Below are 21,300 nucleotides of genomic sequence, written 5' to 3' on the forward strand. Positions count from 1 at the left end.
CATACCCTGGCGGATGGCACGGCATTATTCCATGATGCTGCACCTAGTGGCATGTGTCTGCACATTGCACTTCTTCTGTCCATATTCCAGCCCAATAAGCTTCTGTTGTTCTATAAGCCCCACATAATATGAATGGCATCATTATCAAGCAATAGCTTGTAATAATGATTTAATAGTTTAATTGCAATATAGACAAATAGCCAGAGGTGCCAGAACTGTGTGTGATTTATTGAGATGGAAATCTGTCCATTCATGCATTTGTTTATTTGTGTTCTCATGCAAAGAATATGATTAAGAGCCTTATGGCTCAGGATGGTGGACTGAGCACACATTTGTCTTCTTCTTTCCTGCAGTCCCACTAAAGCAATAATAAGGGATTCAACAGAGGAATAAATCCTGAATAGCAAACAGAACAGGAAGGGAACCATGAGTGAATTCTAGAGCACAAAGAGGAGATGGAAGCTGTTGATGGAGGAAATAAAGTGACCAAAGCTGGGAAAATGCTCCCTTTAGAGCAGAGGAGGGAGCCCATCTGCTGGGAGGCACCACGAGTACTGATAAGGGATCCTCTGAAGTAAAGGTGAGAGTCAGGAGGAAGGATGAGATTCCTCTGTGGTGTGGCTAACCCTTATTGTCTCTGCCCCCTTTTAACCCCATTTTCCCAGATGAAAACATAGCAGGATGCTTAACCATGAGGGGGAGAAACACGGGGCTCTTCTCTAAAAATTCAAGTGGACTAGGGGAACTAGGACTGCTAGTGGGAGTGTTCATGGTTCATGCAGAGTGTGACTGGTCCATGATGCTGGAGTTGGGGACCGGGCACTGCAGGGTGGCTGGCCCCCCACCAGCCATCAGGCCAATTCTGACATGGAAAGCAAGCACTGACTATGTGCAGAGAAGTTTCTATCCACGCTCCTAGTTTCTCCTGTTTCTATATGAGGGGCTGATCCGGGACCACCCTACATATGAGAGCCCAGAAACATGAAAAAGAAACATCAACAAAAAAAATTGACTCCAGAGGAAACAAAGATAAATTAGGTAATAGAAGTTAACTTGAGAGATAAATCTCTTCAGAAAGATTTAAGACTGAGAAGAGGGGAATGAAAATATCAGAGAAATAATAAAACAAATTTACCAGAGATGAAAGAAATGTGTTTTCTGATTGAAAGAGCCCACCAAATGCTACCGCAGAATTTTTATAGAGATCCATTCCTAGATCCATTGTATTGAAATTTCAGCACCTCCGTGTTAAAGAAAGATCCTGATGGCTTCCAAAGGGGGGGTGGGGCAGAAAGCAGGTTGACTACAAAGAAATTAACAGTAAAACCAGCCTCAGACTTCACCTCAGTCACACAGTTGCTAGACAACACTAAAGCTAGGCCTTCAAATTTCTGAAGCACAATTTCTGATCTATAAACTATAGCCAGAAAATCTATTAACCAAGTATGAAAACAAAATAAAAATATTGCAGATATTCAAAGATTCGCCAAGAAGCTTTCCCCTGAGGAAATTTCCTGAGGATGGTGGGACTAATGGAAGAGCTCTAGTGAAAATGAATTCCAGAATAATAGCTGTACTGGAGGCCCAGAAAGCAACTGGTACAAATTAAAAACAGGGTGTCAACGTCTTCAAGAAGAAGGGAGAGATTTTTCAAGGAATGTGTAGAAGTGCTAGCGATATGGTGCAAAAGGCAAATAGAAAATAAATAAAAGAGAAAAGCAGTTAGAAATTTCTGAAAAAACAAAGTGCACAAGAGACTCCTGATTCAAATAAATATAAGGCAAATTATAACGTGCCACAATTTTGACAAGTGATGATGTAAGACAGAGAGAGAGAGAGAGAGAATGAATTTTCATTTACTCTTGATGTTAGAAACATTCTCTGTGGAGTGGGATGCATTACTGGACCTATAAAGACGTTTATAAATATAACCATTGTTCACTGCAGTGAAAAAAATATATATATATAGTTTTCAGTATGAAAGCTCTGTTAATTGATTTTCAACGTTTAGTATCAACCTATAAACAAAACACAAGAATTAATCATTCTTACACAACCCTGACAATATAGAGGAAAACATAGCTGCCTTGGGAGGTGGACGTGGAAAAATGCAGAAGAGCAGGAAGACTAATAGCATTATCTTCCAGGGAGGAGAGTCAGGTGATACTGTCTAAAGCTGATGGAACAAGTGATAAATTTGCCATGAAGAGTTAAAAAGGAAAGTAATAAAAAAGTAAAAAGGGATTAAAAAATAAAGAATTAGAAGGGAGATAGTATCGTTTTTTTTTACTGTACCATCAATGTTAAGGAGCCAAAATTGTTGCACCAACAAATAACTCTGTGATCATAATATCTAGAATCATGAAGGCAGCTGCCAAAAGAAATTAGAAGTCCTTAAAAATATTTTTGGGACTTGGTGAGAGGAGCAGGATTTGGGGATAGTTTTTTTTTTTTTTTTAATTATTATTATGAGCTACTCTGAACTATTTGACTCCTCACCATATGTATAAATTACTTTCATTTTTAAAGTCATTGAGTGCCTGCCATATGGCAAGCATTGTGTTAAATACGAGACATTTAGAGGTGGTACCAGCCTTATAGCATCAGCATCTACAGAAACAAATGATGCTAGGACAAGAGCCCTTCCCAGGGAGGCATTCATGTGAATTGGAAGAGAGGAAGCAGGGCAGGGAATCACAGTTTACAGAATATTTGGCCAGTTGATTGAAACTGTTGGCATAGAAGCCTCAGAGAGGTGAATTAGGAGAAGAAGTCTTTAGGACTTAGGAGCTTGGAGATTTGACATGTTTCCTTTAGATTAATAATATTCTAGGCAGGCAGATAGAATTACTGACAATTTGGAGCTCTAAGCGTCCTCAGAGAGACTCTATCCAACCTTTTCATTTTACAAACAAAGGAACCTTGGTAGTGGCAGAGCCAGGGCTCAAATTCAGTCCTTCTGATTCCAAGTTTAGTGATAGATAAAAGGAGCTCCAGACTGAGACACCCCTCAAAGCTGGAAATCAATATTCCTCACATACCTACTAAGGGCCAGGCACTGTACTGGCCACTCCATGCATGTTGTTTAATTTAATCTCCACGACAACCATATGAGGGCGGCTATACCCATATTAAATCTGAGCAAACTAAGGCTTAAAGAGTTTAAATAATTTGTCTAAAGCCTAGAACTGGATAGAGATAGAGCCTGAATATGAAAGAGTCTGTCTGATCTCAATATTCATGCCCCTTGGTTTCTGGCTCATAATTTGAGCCCTGCTGGCTGGGATAAGAGCAACACATCCCTATGCCAGTGGGTGACCAGAGGTAAAAATAATAGCCACTTCATATTTAATCATTGAACACATCAACACAATCCAATAATAAGGAAACCATGATTGTGGCACCGTGTAAGCAGGGCTCTTTGATCTGCCTCTCCACCCCCCAACGGCCCACACTGGGGGAAGGTCTGTGAGCTGCCAGGCCATCCTTCTTAATTAGAAGGGACCCCAGGAGCCTTCCCATAGCCCCAAGCTATTCTGAGCAAAATAAACAGGAAACGGGGAAAGAGGGAGAGGAGAGATAAATTCGCACTGACTTTAAAAGAGTTATACTGACAATATCCCAAGGAGCTTATGAAATGTATTTTTTCCTTTTATTTTCTTTTTTGGAGGTAGAGGAAAGCTGCTGATGAAGAGATAGCTCTCAACTATGGAGTTTCATTGAGAGTGAAAATACTTTAAGCTCAGTCCCTTATTGATAGTCCAGTTGCACAAAATAAAGTTCATATAAACATTATCTCACATATTAGAACCGGAAAAGTAATCCATCTTCCAGTCAACTTTGAAAGAGTCTCATTATTGAGGTACTGAATCACAAGGACAGAATTTAAATGTGTTTCCACACCCAGGAGGGAGGAACGGTGGTACAGGATGAGCCCCAAAGCCCCAGCAACTTCAGCTTGATTTGCTCCTGCTGGGAACTTGAGTTTTGCACGGATGCGTGTGTGTGTGCGCGTTCGTGCACACGCGCACGCACAAGCACACTTGCATGTAATCTTTCTGAGAAAAAGGGAAGCACCTCCTTTATTTTGCCCACATTCTTTCTTTTAGTAGCTCAAAAAACTGGTTTCAATCCAACTTTCCACCAACTAAAAATACCAGGGTAGGGTCTCAGAGCAAGACACAATTGTTGCTCCCTAATATGTGGCATGTGTGGCTTCATCCTAACCCCAGAATGCACCCCCAATGTGTCTGCAGCAAGATTGTGCCCCCAGAGATGCTTCCAGGGCTCTCACTTGCTCTGAAAAGGTATACACTAGCCTAGAGTTAGAAGCCCTGGTAGAGTCCCAAAGTCTGTCCCTCACATAGCACCTTTGCTTACAAAGGTAACATACTAAACACATCACATTTGCATTTAGTCTCGTCCTTGCCTAGTGTGAACTGGTGGTAGAGGATGAGGTTGGGTCAGTTTTGATCCCTCCTGCCCCCACCATACCAAATTAATCTTCCTGAAGCACCACCCTGATGATGTCCCTATCCCGCTCAAAAACCGTTTCTGGCTCCCTATTATCCACAAAGTAAAGTTGAACATCTTTAGCTGGGAATGAAATGTTCTCTGTGGTCTGGTCCACACTCACTGCCCTTCCTTATTTCCCAGCCTTCTCTTCACGTGCGCCACTCTGCAGCCAAATGCCACTACACATTTTCTACATTTCTGCCTTGACTCCTCTTCCTCTCAACTCTTGCACAGCTGTTTCTGCCAATATCCTTGTTTTTCTCTCCCTTTAAGACCTAGTTCAAAGGTCATCTTCTTTATGAGTCTTCCCAACTGAACCTAGTGTCTCTTTCGTGGAGCCTCCCCAAGTGCTTTATCTCCATGTGTCTTATGACTCTATAACCTCTATTTTTGATTAAAGTTAGTGCAGACATCTCATCACCCCTATGGGACCTCGAGTTCCTTGAAAGCCAGAACTGTGTCTGGCTCATGTCTGTGTCCCCAGGGCAGAGCCAGTGGTTGGATGTTTGCCCAAAGCAGGCATCCAGTAAATGAAATTTGAGGGCAGAAAGGAGTAAGGAAGCCAGTGAACAAATGGATTTGGTCCAGTACCCATCTGCCCGTCTTTCTCCCTCCCCATCCGTCTGGGCTCCTGAGATATACAACTTGCCTACAAGGCACCCTGGTCATATTTTAGGATAAAGAATACAGTGGGACAATGAGAAAGATACAAGGGAAAGAGCACTGGTTAGGAGTCCAGAGACCTGGAGTCTGGTCGGTCTCTGGACTTTCAAATTAAGACTGGGCAAGTCATTTCCTCATTCTGATCTCCAGTCTGCTTCTCTAGAAAAGCGAAGACATTACATTAGATCATCTTAAAGACCTTTCTTTTTTTTTTTTTTTTCAAAATTATAACTTTAATATCCAGAATGAGAACTTTATATAAACTCATATAAAGTAGTTAGAATTGGCTGATAGCAACAAGACTTGACGTGATAGTTGAAACAAGTAGAAAGTTGCTATTTTAGTTTGTAATAAATCATAGAAAAAGACAGTTTCTAGCACGGGCTCAGCAGTTGTACATTGTCAGGGTTTGTAAATGTATTAACTTTTTCCATATAGTCACAAGGTGGTTGCTACATATTAGCTGTCACAACCTCATTCAAGGCAGCAAGAAGGAAAAAGTGGTGGCAGTGACACCATCCCTTCTGTAAAGAAAGGAAACTCTTCCCAAGACACGGCCAGTGGCTCTCTGCTTACAAAACTCCTTGTTCAAAGCCAAGTTCATTCTTAACTGAAATGAAGGCTTGAGACATGAACATTTAATCAGACTTATAGTACCCAGTTGCCAAGAAAGAATAGTGAATTGGATGAGGAGTAGATAACCAAGAACATCAACAGCATTGGTGTAGCCTCTTTATAAAAACAGTTTCACATCAAAGGATGATCCCTGCGGGGATAGAATTATTTAGGAGCACCCCCAATCTAAACAGTATCAGAAGCAATAGTTTACCTTATTAGAGACAAATTTTGGAAAGGCCCATAAGTTTAAATGAGTCATATTCCTACCTAAAACACTGAATTTGTTAATATGCATTTGTTTGTCTTAATTTACTTTGTTTGAATAATGTTTATATAACTTCTATGTTTTCAAGGCAAAACTGGGATAGAGGAGGACGAAAACATTTAAAAGTACCTCCAACTCCTTCTGGTCCCATTTTCTATTTTCATCTATTAATAATCCCACATAGTTTTCACTATTTAAAGTCCTTTCTAATTCTGAGTCTTTAATTCTAATTCCTTTCTTTTACCTCTGTGCCTGTGACAAGAATGTCTCCCCCATGGTAAAACAGGATAATAATATAGGTTATTTACTGAGGGTTGTAGAGCACTTTTCAAAGGCCCATAGGCCATGCTGAAACTTCCCAATAATTACAGAGGGTTCAGTTTCCAGTACTGACCCAAGTCCCTGATTCAACTCAGAAACAGTCTTGTGCTGACCTCATCCTGATTGTAACTAGAAGTCATATTTATCAACTTCCAGAATATTGCAACTCTCCAAATTCCTGACACAATATGTGTCCTTGGAAATGCTTTGCTTCTGGTAAGAATCCCCTTCTTTCATCTGCATCATTCTTTATTGTAGGCTGCTAGTTCCTTTGCCTACTCAGTAAATTGGGTTATCTGCAGAAGGAGACTAATTCAAAGCGCTGGGGGGTGATTAAAGAAGGCTGGGCACCTGTTAGCTGGTTTCTACAGGAGTTGGGGATCTAGTGGGACTAGGCTTTCACTGCAAAAGGAGCAGCATTTAAAGGTCCAAAACTTCAATGCAGAGTGTAGCAAGTAAAATTAATGCATCAGAAGGAATACCAGGAACAATAAAATGGTGCCGTGCTTTTATGCTGACAGTAATCCCCATGAGTACAAGGTTCTTGTAGGTCTCTTGGACTGAGCTACTGGAATTAGGGTTGGCTTGCCCCAGAGGGAAACTCTACAGGCATGGCACCAGGAGGGATTTGTAGGGCTCTCTTTGTGGAGACCAGTTGCAAATACATATGATTCATAGACTCAGGAGCTGAAATGAATCTTAAGAGATTATTGACTTCAGCCAACCCTTCCCACCCCATTTTATAAATGAGGAAACTGAAACCAGAGAAAGTTAATGCTTTGCCCAAGATCACTTAGCTAGAAAGCAAAGGAGTGGGAGCCATGATCTTAGCTACATAATAAGTGACCCAAATAAGCCACCCACCTCTCAGAGAAAACCTTGAACTGGTCATAACTATTTGGGAGCCTAGAGCCAACCCATACATTCCTGGGAAACTCTGAATTGTCCAACAGATGTCACTTGAGTCTGAAGTTGGCTTGAGTGTGGTATGGAGAACTCAGGTCAGCTCTTATTTAAACTGTGACCCATAGCGTGGCCTGAGATACCCCAGAGTGTCCTGGTTTGTGAGGTGTGGAGATATGCTACATGGATGTTTACAGGATGGAACTGATGTCCTGGCTCCACTCTGGGAACGTGTACGGAGGGAGGGACTCTCTTTAGGCTGTCCTCCTCCACCAAGAACATCTTAGCACTTGGGTTGAGTTTCTGACTCTCATCACTCTTTGGGGATTAAATAATCTGTCCTAGTCTTCTGTTTCTTATGGGACTTTGTTAACTGTGCCTACTGGCTGGGAAAGAATCTGTGAGTTGTCATCTCTAACTTAGAAGACAGTCGAAATCAAATAATTGATTATTTTATAAGGGTGCTTCCTCTCTACCTAAAACTGGGTAATGTGCTCTCCATGCTTACCTCACACAATCCTCACAACCATTGAAGTAGATGTTTTCATTCCCATTTTACAGATGAGGGACCTGAGTCTCAAGAACATAGAGCTAGTAAGTAGGGGAGCTAAGGTGAGAACCTTGATCTGCCTGATGATAAAGCCCATGTTCCAGGTCACCATCCTCTTGCCTCAGGCTTTGCTTTTTACAAAGACAACCTAAGAGAGGGGGAAGAGGGCTAGGTGTGTGTAAGGAAGGTGAGAAAGGCCTCCAGCATCGCTGACTCTGAAGCCGTTGGTCTCTAAATCCCGCCACAGAGCTGATGCTGGGCCTCCCCTTCTGGACACACTGCAGAGTCACTTTCCCTGTCTCTTGGCAGGCGCCTTCCTCCTCCTCAACACGTCGATGACCTCCAAGCACACCATCCTGAGTCCATGGATGAGGAGCAGCAGTGAGCACTGCAGGCTGGCCGTCTCGGTGCACAGGCACCTGCAGCCCTCCGGGAGGTACGTCGCCCAGCTGCTGCCCCACAATGAGGCTGGAAGAGAGATCCCCCTGGTACCCACTCCAGGAAAGCATGGGTAAGTCCTTCCCCATGTCCAAAATCCATTATGTAAATGGAGGTTTGGCTTTTGGCTACAAATTTCCAGAACACCCTGGAAATTTGACATCTACTTAATTGACATCTATTTAAAACTCACAATCATCCTTTAATGGGTAGGGTCCGGACTGAGCCATTACTGCTAATATTCCCTGCATGGTGTCTTGGGCACTGATCTGTGGGGTCCTCTGGCTGCCCAGGCTGACGGTCCTTCCAGAAGCCAGAGGACCAGCTGGCAGAGTGGACATTTAATGAGTGGGTATTAAAGATATTCGTTTCCCAAAGTCCAGATGGAGCCAAGAAGGAAACAGCCAAGGGGAGTGTTAAAAGGCCAATATGAAAGTAATTTAATATGCTGGAAACTGGGTTTTACCAGAAGAAATTTGGCAGGAAGGGAAAGAGCAAACAATTGTGGCTGCCCAAGCAGGTCCTACAGCAGTGTGGGACACCACAGCAGAATAGGTCAGGGATGCCACACGGCATCAGTTCAGGAGAGGAACATGATTCGTTCTAGAACCTCTAAGGCTTACACAACATTGAAGTCATACCCAATACCCATGTCAGTGAACTTAAGCTTCCTGGACACACTCACATGCTTCCTCAGTGACCCATCAGGCCTCTAGAAATAGTGACACTGGAAAGCAAACCTGGACAAGGGAATCTCTGTGCCTGCCTTTTTTCTCATTCCATAAGACTTCAGTTTTGAGGGGTCCCTGCTCCGATAATCAACAAGAGTGAGAGATCCTTCTTTGTGGCGTGTTTGCTAGAGAAAGACCTCAAATTTTTCCCTCTAAGAAAATACGTTTCAGAAAGCCTCCATCTGAACAATGATGTTACCCATCTCCATGATGTGCTGGGTCAGTGGGGAGATCCTGCCTGCTGCAATTCCAATAAAGCTATATGGCCTCCTTGCTCATTTCTTGAAAGTCTCCACCCCACTCTTCTGCTACTGGCCCATCTGTATTTATTTGTGTTTCAAAGAACTACAAGCTGCTACAATCCCAGCAGGAATGAAATCTTGGCTTCAAAAAGGTGTTCTCCTCATACCTAAACTCATATCTATCTTCTTGCCTCTGAAATGTCTCGTTGGACTGGCTGGGAGGGGCCCAGCCACCAATTGTGTCTGTTCACCAGAAATCAGGAATGTCGGGTGTGTGAGCTGCCCACTGTTAGGGATGAGCCATCTTCTGATGGCCAACCCTTCCTCCAGCATAGCCTCCTTTTCTTGTGAGAAGCCCCAGATGGCAAGGTCTCCCATCCATGGGTGGGGATGGCGGTGGCCTCGGCTGCAGTGCCATCCTGTATGTGTTTGCCCAGCCCCATGAGCTGTTTGTTTTGACTTCCGCTCAACATTCCTGCCCCACCAAGCCTGGCAGAGACCAGAGAGTGCTGCCTGGGGCTGCTGGGACTTCAGGCAATCAATCTGTTGAGGTGCTAGGTAGCGGGTAGGGAGACATTGATGTCACAGGTGGACATGGAGTTTGGGGTCTCCCTGAAATGCAGGCTGAGAATGTGCATGTGTGTGAGGGGACAAGTGCTGCAGGATTTCAGCACTTCCTAAGTAGCAGGGCCTGGTCCCTGTCTAGCATCCTCAGGAAAATGGTAGCTCCTCGGTGTGACGGACCATGGGGGCTTGCTAAGAGCTTTCCCCTCTTTATCTTCCTGTGCTCATAACTACCAACTGAGTTCCCATTAACAAACAGGAAAACTGAGGCAGAGAGAGGAGGTAGGCAGCCTATTTATAGCTGCCTTAACTGGACCCCAGATCTCCCCTTTCCTCATTTGGGCTGTTTTTGGGAAACCCATAGCCTCTCAGCAGGAATTCAGGGGGTAAAGGATGGGGTTGGGAAAGAGGAAATGGAAGATGAAGGAACCTTGCAAAAAGAGCTGATCTAGATTCTCTGAAGAGCCGGGGAGCACGTGATGGCAGCCTTTCCTCCACATGTGGTGGCAACAAGGAGACCAAGACTGCGTGGTGCAGGAGGCTGTGAGCTTCCCCTGAGGCTGCCCTGGCTGCCAGTCTCCGTGTCCACCCTGCTGGCCAATGCATTTTCTTCCCAGCGTGACTGTTCCGTCACCAGGATCGGTCTGCCCCCTGGAGGGTGGGAGCTGAGGCAGGAGAAAGGGAGCAGGGGTGCTGGGCAAGCCCATTGACCTGATGGCTTTGCTAGGGCTGCGCCTACATCTTCAGGGTCTTTGCCTCAGGCCAGGCTCCGTGCGTCTTGTGCCGAGATGTTCTCCCCTCGCCCTGGCAGGGCCATCGTGGAGTCTGGTGATGAGCAAGAGTGATTCCAGTTTAAATTAAAGATGCCTGAGCTAGCCTCCCCACTAACAAGGTCAGCATGGTGAGGGTGCAAGGGGGCAGCTGAAGGGCCGACCCGTAGACTGCTTTGCTGCATGGAGGAGCTCTGCTGCCCGGGCCTGGCAAGCTGCAGGTCACAGGCACTTGTCCAGCAACTCAGAGAGCTCTGGCTACTCATGTTGGCTTGGATCTGAGTTGCTCAGCCTCGGTACTATTGACATCTAGGGCCAGACAATTCTTTTTGTGGGCACTGTACTGAGCATGGTCCTCAGCTTCCCAGGCCTCTACCCACTAGATGCCAGTAGCACCTCCCCTGGTTGTGACAACAAAAATGTTTCCAGACATTGCCAAATGTTTCCTGGGGAGCAAAATTGCCCCACTGAGACCACTGAAATAAATAGAGCATTTTAGAGCGGGGAGGAGCCCTGGGATTTACCCGGTTCAATGGTGTCAGTTCACAGGTGTGGGAACTAAGGCCAGGAGAGGTAAGGGACTTGCTCCCTGTCACATGATGAGTGTCAGTGTTGGGAGGCAAGTGTCTTGAGCCCTACACTCATGTGTACGTGCCAGCCACTGTACCAGGTACTGGGTTTCACAGACACGTAAGGCCCATCCCTACCCTATAACAATAATACCCTATAACAATAGTAATTGTTATTACCATTACAATAGTAATAACTATTGTTAACACGAACTACACACTTCCTAGATGTGCTAGCCAATCACTGCTGTGCACTTTACATGCCTTTTCTTATTTAATACTCAACAACACAATGAAGCAGGTACTGTTATTATCTTCCATTTCACAGATGAAGAAATCCAGTGAAGCCAAATAACTTGCCCAAGGTCACTGGCTAGACAGGGAGGAGGGGGTCTGAACCTAACCAGCCTGACGTCAGACTATTTTTACCCATTGCTGGAAGAGCTCAACTGCACCACAGTAGTGCAGCAGAAAAATTATTATGCTCTTGAGTCAAAGCCCTAAATTTAAGTCCTATTTCACAATTCAATCGTCAGTTCAATGAACAATCATTTATTGGGTATTTTGTATTTGTTAGGACCATAGAGGTGATAAGGATACAGAAGGCCAGCCTTTGATGGTTCATGAAAGGATATTCCATGAATGAGCTCTATGACCTGAGGCAAATTCCATCCCCACCTAAGCCTTGGTTTCCCCGTCTGTAAAGCGGGGATGATGATGCTGGCCCAGCTCACACGGTCATGTGGGGTCATGTGGGGTCAGGTGGGGTCAGTGCAGTTAAGGATGTGAAGGGTTTTGCACACTCTGAGCAGGATGCAAATGTAAGAGGCCATTACTTAATACCCTCATCTGCTCTGCTCTGCTCTGCTTACAATTGGGGATCACAAAGGATTGAGACTCGTCTGCTCTCTGATTATGGAGTCAGTGTCAGACTCAAGAATCTGTTGGTTTTGAGGTCCTTGGCAGTTTGCTCCGCTGGAAGCTCATCCCTTTAATATCAGAGGTGACCCCAGCAGCCCAGTGATCAGCGTGGCGAGGGGGACGTGGTGAAATCTTGGCGGTGATAAGAGTGGTGACTACAGATGGCTTCCTCTCAGCGCAGAACATGGTGGTGCGGGGACCACTACTGGGAAAACAACATTCGGCATTTGCAGTGACAAGGAAGGAAGTTGTCACAGCAAAGTCGGCTGGGGAGAGCCTGACTCAGAGGGAAGACAAGTCAGAGGCCACCAAGTCCCCAGGAAACCGCTAAGTCGTGAGCCCTCGGTGCAGCCGCCTGCGTGGAGGCACTGGAGGCTGGGGAGGCTGCTGGGGAACCCCAGCACTGCCCCCCTCCTCATCGCCTGGAAGGCCGCAGCAGCGTGCGTGGCATCTAAATGATTCAGAGCGTGAGCGCCTCAGTCTGCCAAGGCGGCCTGGCTTGGCCCGGGGCCTCCCAGGGGACAGCCGACGACGCGTGCCTGGCCTGCTCATCTGCCCGGCCAGAACGGCCACAGAAGCAAGGAAGCAGAGAAATGGGCTGTCAGACAGCCAGCCCCGCTGGCCACAGAATCCAGCAGGCGGAGGACATCTTAACTCTGAATTAGAGGCCACGAAGTTCCATGAATTGAATGAATATAATAATGCCTATTTAATATGATGAGTCGTGAAATGGCATGAGGAAGATGGCTCACATCGTGCCCAACTGTAGTAGATACTTAATACATGCTAGATCCTTCTCAGTTCATAATTCATTTAACTCCCATGGATGGAGCGCCACCGTGTAATAGGTGCTAGGAACACACAGCCGGAGATGACACAGGCACGGCTTTCAAGGAGCATCCAGTCCAGTAAGGGAGAAACAAGTAAAAACATCTGCTTATGCAGATGTTTTTAAATTAGGGCCCAGAAATCTTAAGAGGCTGAGCTAAGATCACTGGCCAATAAAGCCAGCACGGGCAGCCCAGCTCCTGCTTCTGCCTCCAGCACGTCCCTGCCTTTCAGCTGAAAGCTGTTTTAGAAAGAGCAGTCGGCAGCAGTTGGCACTGTGAAATCGGCGCCTTCCTGGACCCAAGAACACAAGCACAAGGGTTGGCGGTGTCTCAGGCTGTAAGAGCGACTCTCCAAGCCTCCGTCCAGGACATCGTCACGAGTCTTCCTTCCTCTTCACGCACACAGTTTCTCCTGCAGCCTCGGGTGTCTGGGGACTTTATTACGTGTGACCAGAACTACACAGTGTGTGGAGGGAAGAATTAGACACTGAGGGGATAGAAGTTGCCAATCTTTTGAATGACTAATGCTTGAAAAGATGTTTTAAACCTAAAGGATTTGGTGATACCCGGGCTTGAGCCAAGATAAGCGATCAGGGCCTTTTCACAGCACAAACAAGGCTCATTCCAGTGGGTAGCAGAGAAACAAGATTCTTCATGGCATGAAGCTTCACCTTTCTGTGGGAGCTTAACCCCTACACTCAGAGGAGACTTGAGTTCCATCTGTCCAATTGATTTCCTGTTGTGAGAAGCCAGGCCTAGAGGCCTGATGAGGTATGATGAAGGTCAAAGTGCAGGCTCCTGGCAAAGCCAGGACTCACACCCATGTTGGACCGCAGAGCCCAGCCCTCCTGTGCTCTCGTTTGTCTCCCAGCTGAATAGTTGCATCAAGAAATTCTCAAATTCATTGCCCTTAGATTAAAAACTGCAGCTCCCTGCCCAGGTGAAGAAAAACCCATGTCCGTGCTGTGTACCCACACAGCTGCCATGTTTCTTTAAACCAGTCAGTTCTGACCAAAGAGCCCAGCTTTAAAACCAGAAACAATCCTAATGGGAGACCCGCCGAAGTAATTCAACCCAAAGCGATATTGATTCGTGGGCGTCAGGAAGTGTGCTGTCAGTCGGGGCTCCACCGCTCATTTGCAGTGTGGTCATAGAACAATCAAAGCTCTTCCCCGCCTCAGCTTCTTACCTCCTGAAGTGGAGATTCCAGTGCCCCCGCCCCTTCCTCCATCCTGCGACGCCAACACGCCACCTCAGGTTGCCACTCAGGATGGAAGAGCGGGAAATGCTAGACTCTGCTCTATGTACGGGTCCCCCAGTCTGGCACACAGGACAGTTACCCACTACTGACCCACAGAGACCTCCCACCGCTAATGTACAGAACCCTGGATTTTCCTATAAACAGACCGGTTGGTCTCAGCAGGATGAGTGAGGGACAGGCTCAGGGTAGGGCAACGTGGAAACATGACGCAGGGCATTTGCTTCTGAAAAGATGCCTGACTGCCTTTGCCAGGCTGTGCTAGGTTTAACTTCAGTCAGCCCAGGGCACTGTGGCAGGTCTGGCCAGCGTGGGGATATCAGAGACCTGTGGCATTCAGCATCCCCGGCCAAAGTTCTCCTCACATACTGATAACAGGATAAACGCGATCAGGAATTTAAAAAGGTGATCATTTATTGAAATTGATGCCCTTGAGTGGCAGTGTCACAATGCTTTAATTTCAGGCCCAGCTTCTTCTCACTTTCAAAGTCATTCGTAGTGTCAGCTTCTCCCTTTTCCCCTTGGTCTGAATAACACACTAATAAATATACAATAAGGGCTTTAATGTCCGGGTGATTTACACTAAAAAGAGAGAGCCATTCAAAGGCTTTAAAGATGATTTTTAAAAGCCTTAAAACTCACACCTAGGCTTGTCAGGGGCATATTTCCCGGACACCCTGTTACGGGAACAGTCGTGCAGCCGGGAGCTCTCTGAGCAGAGGCGGTCGTGAGATTCCAGTCCTAAGTGTGTGGAGAGGTAGGCCCAACACACAGTGTGGGCTTGGGCAAGTCTCTGAGTCTCTGGGCCTCAGCTTTCCTATCTGTATAATGGTAATAATCGAACCACCTCATAGGGCGGTTGTGAAGTTAAATTAGATAATGCAGAGTGGGTGTTCCCCTCGCCCCCTCCCAGCTGCCCCTCTCAGGGCTCCTGGGCCAGCCTTCCTCCAGGCTGCTCAGGGTTGTAAGGGAGTGGGTGTAAGAAGGGCCAAGGTTAGCAATTTCATACCCCTCGGAAAGATCTAGGTTGCACCCCAAAGTACCAGTCCCACTGGCTGTGCCTGGATGTATCGTATTTCTCACCCCTTTGAGTAGTAATATTGAAACAGTGATTAAATTCTAGTCTTCTCTAGCACGTGGACTTTAAGCCATCGAGATGGTAGGTCTCAAGATTTGGGGGTACAACTCAGAACCACACAGTTTACAAAATTCATACCGCTGAATTCCCTCCCAGTTGATTCTGATTTTATTAGTCTTAGGAAGGGGCATGAGCATAAGAATTTTTAGAACGTGCCACCGGGATTCTGATGTGCATCAAAAATTAAGAATGACGGCTAATATCTCAGTTTGACTTGCTTGATCACATAAGCGGGTAGCTTTCTATAGCTATCTACTAAACACGAAGGAGAAAAGTTAAAAAGAAAGCTTGGAGAGGAGAGATGGACTTGTGTACAGGGTGGAGAGTCATTTCTCTCTCCCTTATGGGTAGACATGCTAGTGACAAGGCTATCCAAGCCTGGCCTGATCCTGCCTGCTGTGTAGCCCCCAAGCTGGGGTAGCTGGGTGTATCCCAGGTCATGGATGGGACTGGTCTCCTCTGGTTGGTCTTCTCAGAACACGTCTGTTATTCTTTCTCCAAAAGGACTGTGGCTTTCAAGGCCATGGAGACTGAGAAGAATACACAGTGGACTAGAGAGAGCCTGACCTTTTAGAGCCAGAGGGAGTCTCCATCCCATCTATCCATCCATGCATTTATCCATCCATCCATCTATCCATCCATCCATCCATCCACTATTCACCCGCCATCTACCATGCATCTTGTTCTTCAGAATGCCATATATTGTCTCTCATCTAGTTCCCAGGTTAACAGCAGGGCCATGGCACTCTTTTTTGTTCTTAGGAGGTAGACACTATGTTGTCAATATTCACAGTAAATATCTGTACAGTGCATGTTCAGGGTACCAGGTACATCAACATCCATCGACTCATTTCATCTTCACTGCAATCTATGTCGTATATATTATTATCCTCATTTTACAGATGAGTAAACTGAATCTCAGAGAGGTTCAGTGACTTGTCCATAGTCATGGGTAACACACAGGGGAACACAGATCTTCTGTGTCTTTTTTAAATCTCATGTTATTTCCCCAAGGAAGCCTTGTAGTTGAACCCTTGTAGCACACCTGGCTCTGAGGAAATTAAGACCTGTTCTCAACCAGTCAGGAAAAGCTCATCTGATATTTGGTCATCTAGTTCTGGGCCACGCGCCTTGAAGCTAGAGTCCTTGGTTTGTACATCTTCTTATTCTTCACAGTGCCTGGCACGGCATCTAGCACATAGAGGGTGTTCTGTGTTAGGTGAACGGACACCAGATCAGTTTACAATAGTTCTGCGATGCAAGTTTTCTTAAACCTAAGCTCTGAAAATTAAAAGTTCAGTCCGAGATCAGAGAAGAGTCTCCAATCAGTGAAAAGATAAAAAGTACTTCTCCCCACCCTCTGCCCACGCCCAGGGATAGATGTGTGATTCTCCCTGGGGCTCAGGAAGTAGCTGTCAGAGTATACCTCAACTGTGAAGGTTGCCACTAAGTACAAAGGACAATTCCTTTCCTGGCAGGTACAACTTTTACTCACGATTGCTTTCATTGATGGGTGTCAAGAAAAATAAATGAAAAGACCATCGGCTTCTGCCAGTTTTGACCTTCGAGATTTGACAGCCCAAGGCTTGTAGTGGGGCTCTTTTGAGCTGGTTGCCTTCATTTTCCCACTGTGCCCTGAATATTTGATGGATTGAACACTAGGAAGATGAGAGAATTGTGAATACCTGTAAACCCCTCGGCTTGTCAAAATGGCATTCTGGCAAATCCCATAATGATAAATATATGTTATATGCAAAGAGAAGTCAAAATGCATAAAAACAATCACTTCTCATCTCAGGAGTGCTTACTGAGCTTCACCATTTCCCAGTGGGGAGGGAGATATTAAGAATAGGTGGAAGAATTAGGCGATACACCACTGGTGTCAAGGAATTCACCCATTCATTCTATCATGCGTTCTGTCAACAAACATTTATGAGTCTTACTCTGTCCCAGGCACTGGTTGGACTCTGATGGTTCATCCTGCCTTCAAGGGGCTCAGAATGAGGTTTGGTGTTGGACCACATCAGGGACAGTTTCAATACTGTGATGGGTGTGTGTACAGGCGCCACGGAGGTGCTGGTGACAAGCTGGCACAGAGAAGACAACTGAGCTGGCTCTGATGGGAGAAGGGGAGTGGTCAGGTGGACAAGGAGAGGAAGGCATCCCATACAAAGGGGGCACATACGCCAAGGCCTGGCAGCCTGAGAAAGTAGGTGGTGTGCTGGGGCCGCGTGATCGCTCAGCCACCCTGCCCCATCCAGTCTCTCAGCGTGCCCAGACTCTCAGGCGTTTGTCCCACTGGCTTGTGTGGCAACAGAACCCATCCACTCCCCACCGAGGCAGTCTCCAGACAGAAAAGTCTCTAGACCCCCACCCCTAGCCCACTTCTTCTTGTAGCAAACATCCTGCTACAAGTGCTCAAAAGATTTCACCCTGGGTCCAGGCACTTTTCATACTTTCTCTTTCCCTCTGGTAGGATCTACCTCCCTGGAGACAGTCCATGTATGCAACTATTTTCTGCTCCAGCACAAGTGGATTTCAGAGTACAAGCTCTTTATGCTTTTTGGCTACTGTTGGCTCTGACCCCAGGACTCTCCTGTCATCTTTCCTTCCTCCCCTCCTTCTCCTTTGCAGGAAGAGTAGCTAAGGCAGGTTATCCCTCATGGATTGCCCTCCACCTCATTCTCTGCCAGAGATCCTTATTCATTCTTCAGCACCCAGTTCAATATCTCCTCCTCTGAGAAGCTCTTTTAGGGTTCCCGGAATGGCACTGGCCCTGCGGCCTGTGATGATCCAGCTGCAGTCCTGGCTCTCCCGCTAGTCGCCAGGGATCCAGTGCTCTCTCATGGCTGGCTTCTTCCTAAGTGTCCACACATCGAGAACAGAGAAGGAGTGAGGCTGCTGGCAGGGGACGAGCCAGCACCCTGGCAGCCTGAGTAGGGGCTTGCCTCCCTTCCTTCATTCCTCTTAATTTGTATAATAATAATAATAATAATAATAATAATAATAATAATGAGGATGAGATGGAAAATTTTAGTCCTTGTTTGGGCTGCTATAGCAAAATACCACTGATTGGGTGGCTTATAAACAACAGAAGTTTATTTCTTACAGTTCTGGAGTCTGGAGGTCCAAGATCAGGGTGCCAGCAGGAAGAGGGCCCTCTTCCTGGTTCATAATTAGTGCCATCTCTCTGTGTCCTCACACGGTGGAAGGGGCAAGGGAGCTCTCTGAAGCCTCTTTTATAAGAGCACTAATCCCATTCATGAGGGCTTCACCCTCATGACCTATTCACGTCCCAAAGGCCCCACCTCCTAACGCTACCACATTGGGGCTTAGATTTCCACATGTGAATTTGGGGCTGGGGGCGGGGAACACATTCAGACCATAGCCAGGAGATAACTGGTGCTTCCTCTGTGGTGCTGGGCATTGTTCTAAGTGTCTTCCACGTGTCATCTCACATTATACTTACCACCACTCAACCAGGGAGGCACTTTTATTACCTGCATTTTATAGTGGGGAGGAAGCTGAAGCTCAGTGTGGTTAAGTAACTCCCCCAGAGTCACACAGCTAGTACAGCAGACAGGATTTGAACCCAAGTAGTCCAGCTCCAGAGTCCATACTCTCAATCACTATGCTATGGGCTTCCCTAGCACCAATAATTAGGAATACATTATCATTTATGTGTGATGATTAACGTTTAATTATTCTTAATAAATGCCCAGCTGCATATTTTCTATGGTATATATATATATAAAATCCTTCCCATCCAAAATTAAGGGCAAAATTCTAAGGCCTCAGCCCACAGAAGAAACACATTTTGGAGAGCAGGAAACCCTGAGAACAGGAACTAGAAAGCATTATGCCTGGCCCTGCAGAAGGTCATAGAAAGTCCAACCAGGGAATGTGGCCTCGGATTCCTTTTTCCTGAAGCTCTATTCCAATCCTGCCCCGCTGCCTGCAGGTATCAGGTCTCTGTCTGTGGTAAGGAGGCAAAAACAGGTGATGGAATCATCAGCTCTTTTAACTGTAGTGGGAAAAGGTTAGGTAACTGGTGCTGACAGCACAGGAGTAAAGAAACACCACAACCTGCATAATCACCCAGGTCAGCCTTGCACTCACTCCAGGCCTCAAAGTAAAGCTCCCTGTTTTTCATTACCTGGCCTGCTTCTAAATTTTCTTTTTTCCTTTTTGTTTTGTTTATAGTGCCGCACTCACATGTCTAGCTAAACTCCTTGCTGTTAGAAGAGAGATGCATTCTTTTATGGTTCAAAGCCTTAGCTAAGAGCTGATCAACCAAGTGATTTCACATTTAAAAGGCTTTACAAAATCTACCCATGGATTTGGTGCAATGTCTCTTCCTGAGAGAATCTTACATCACTAAACTCCATGAGGAGAGTTCCCACTGCTTTCAGGTTACTGATAGCTTTGCCTCTGCCAGTGGGTAAGTCTTGTGGTGGCAGGAACGGGGAGGGCTTGAAAGGAAGGCCACAGCTTTCGAATAGAGCAGGCTGAGCCCAGGCGTGAGAACTACCACTGCCGGTGGCTTGGCTATTTCTTGAGGCCATTCACCCAAAGGCACCAGGTTACCTGAGTGTCTGGGTCCTTCCTCCACCCACAGGGTGACTTTGCTCAAATGACTGGTGAGCAATGGGCCTCTGAGGAGAGAGTGTGTTTCCTCCCTGGCCCTGCTGCTTGACTCAGATTTTCAGTCCATTTGAAGGAGTGTGAGGGAGAAGCGAGAGCCAAATTGTTATTCTGTGTTGTATTGTTAACTCTGTGGAATGCTCCTTGAAGCCTTTGAGGATGACAACCTCAGTGACTCTTTCTGGGTATTAGGAAGTCCCAAAACGGAGCAAGTCAAGACCTTAAGGAGGGAACTGGCAGGTGAATACTGCAGGCTGTTGTTAATCCCTTGCTTCAAACCCTTCAGTAAAACCCTGTCCAACCCAGGCTCAAGTCTGAGGTCATTGGCATGGCACCAACCCTGACCTGGCCCCACCTCTCTTGAGCCTGCCTCACCCCATTCCTTGAGACCCGTACTTCATTTACATTAACTACTTACAGTTGCCCCCAAGTAAAGCAAGTTGTTTCAAGCCCTCTTGTCCCCCTCCACACACACACACCTCCCTGACCACCGCATACAGTCTTTCTCCTCTTTCAAGAATGAATCTCTTAGTTCCTCTTCCATCAAGCCTTTCCTGAGACTCTACACCCACCCCAAGCAGAGTTAATTACACTGTCCTTTGCACCAACTTTTGTTGCCTGTTCCACATCTCTATTAGAGCTCTCAACACTGTACCACATCTGTTTCTTTACACGTCTTTCTCACCAAGTAGGCTCCCTAAGAATAGGGATGGGCATTATTTATCATTGTATCTCCAGTGCCTAGCACAGTGCCTGACTCACAGTGTATGTTCAAGAAATGCTAACTAGGGACTTCCCTGGCAGTCCAGTGGTGAATACTCCACGCTTCCACTGCAGGGGGACGCAGGTTCGATCCCTGGTTGGGGAACTAAGATGCTGCATGGCGCAGCCAGAAAAAAAGAAGAGAAGAAAAAAAAAGAAATGCTGACTAAATGAACAAACTCTCAAATTAATTGGGCCAGGAACTCTTCAAGAACTTGAGATATAATTTTAAGGGGAAAAAAATGCACCTAGAAAGCTCTTGACCAAAATTTTACCTCCATCTTCCACAACAACTTACTTCCTTCTACCCAACCCCAAATATATTGACTGTCCTCAGCCTGTGTCATCTTCATTTGTAGCCTAACCATCCCACACTGCTAAGCAAATGCTGGCATACATTAGCCTCAGAAATAAGTGGTTCCAATGTTTTCTGATTACCCCCCTGTGATCCTTTTATCCCTTCCAATTTTCTAAGTAATTTCCTATATATTTCCTATATATTTTTTCTATGTTTCCTAATCTTCCACAAGAGACTTCTACTTGGTACTTTCCCCCCAATTTCTCCCTTTCCTTAGTTTACTACTAGTCTTTACATCCC

The 21,300-nt window shown here is 46.0% G+C and overlaps 1 protein-coding gene across 1 annotated transcript in view; it reads left to right on the forward strand.

The window, feature by feature from the left end:
- Window positions 1-21,300, forward strand: part of ALK (ALK receptor tyrosine kinase) — a 738,293-nt gene that overhangs the window by 400,061 nt on the left and 316,932 nt on the right. Inside the window, exon 5 of the mRNA XM_036872826.1 lies at window positions 8,145-8,346. Coding sequence (XP_036728721.1) covers window positions 8,145-8,346 — 202 coding nt within the window. The remainder of the gene's footprint in view (window positions 1-8,144; window positions 8,347-21,300) is intronic.

The sequence above is a fragment of the Balaenoptera musculus genome, chromosome 13, assembly GCF_009873245.2.
Source record: "Balaenoptera musculus isolate JJ_BM4_2016_0621 chromosome 13, mBalMus1.pri.v3, whole genome shotgun sequence".
In the NCBI taxonomy this organism is placed as follows: domain Eukaryota; kingdom Metazoa; phylum Chordata; class Mammalia; order Artiodactyla; family Balaenopteridae; genus Balaenoptera; species Balaenoptera musculus.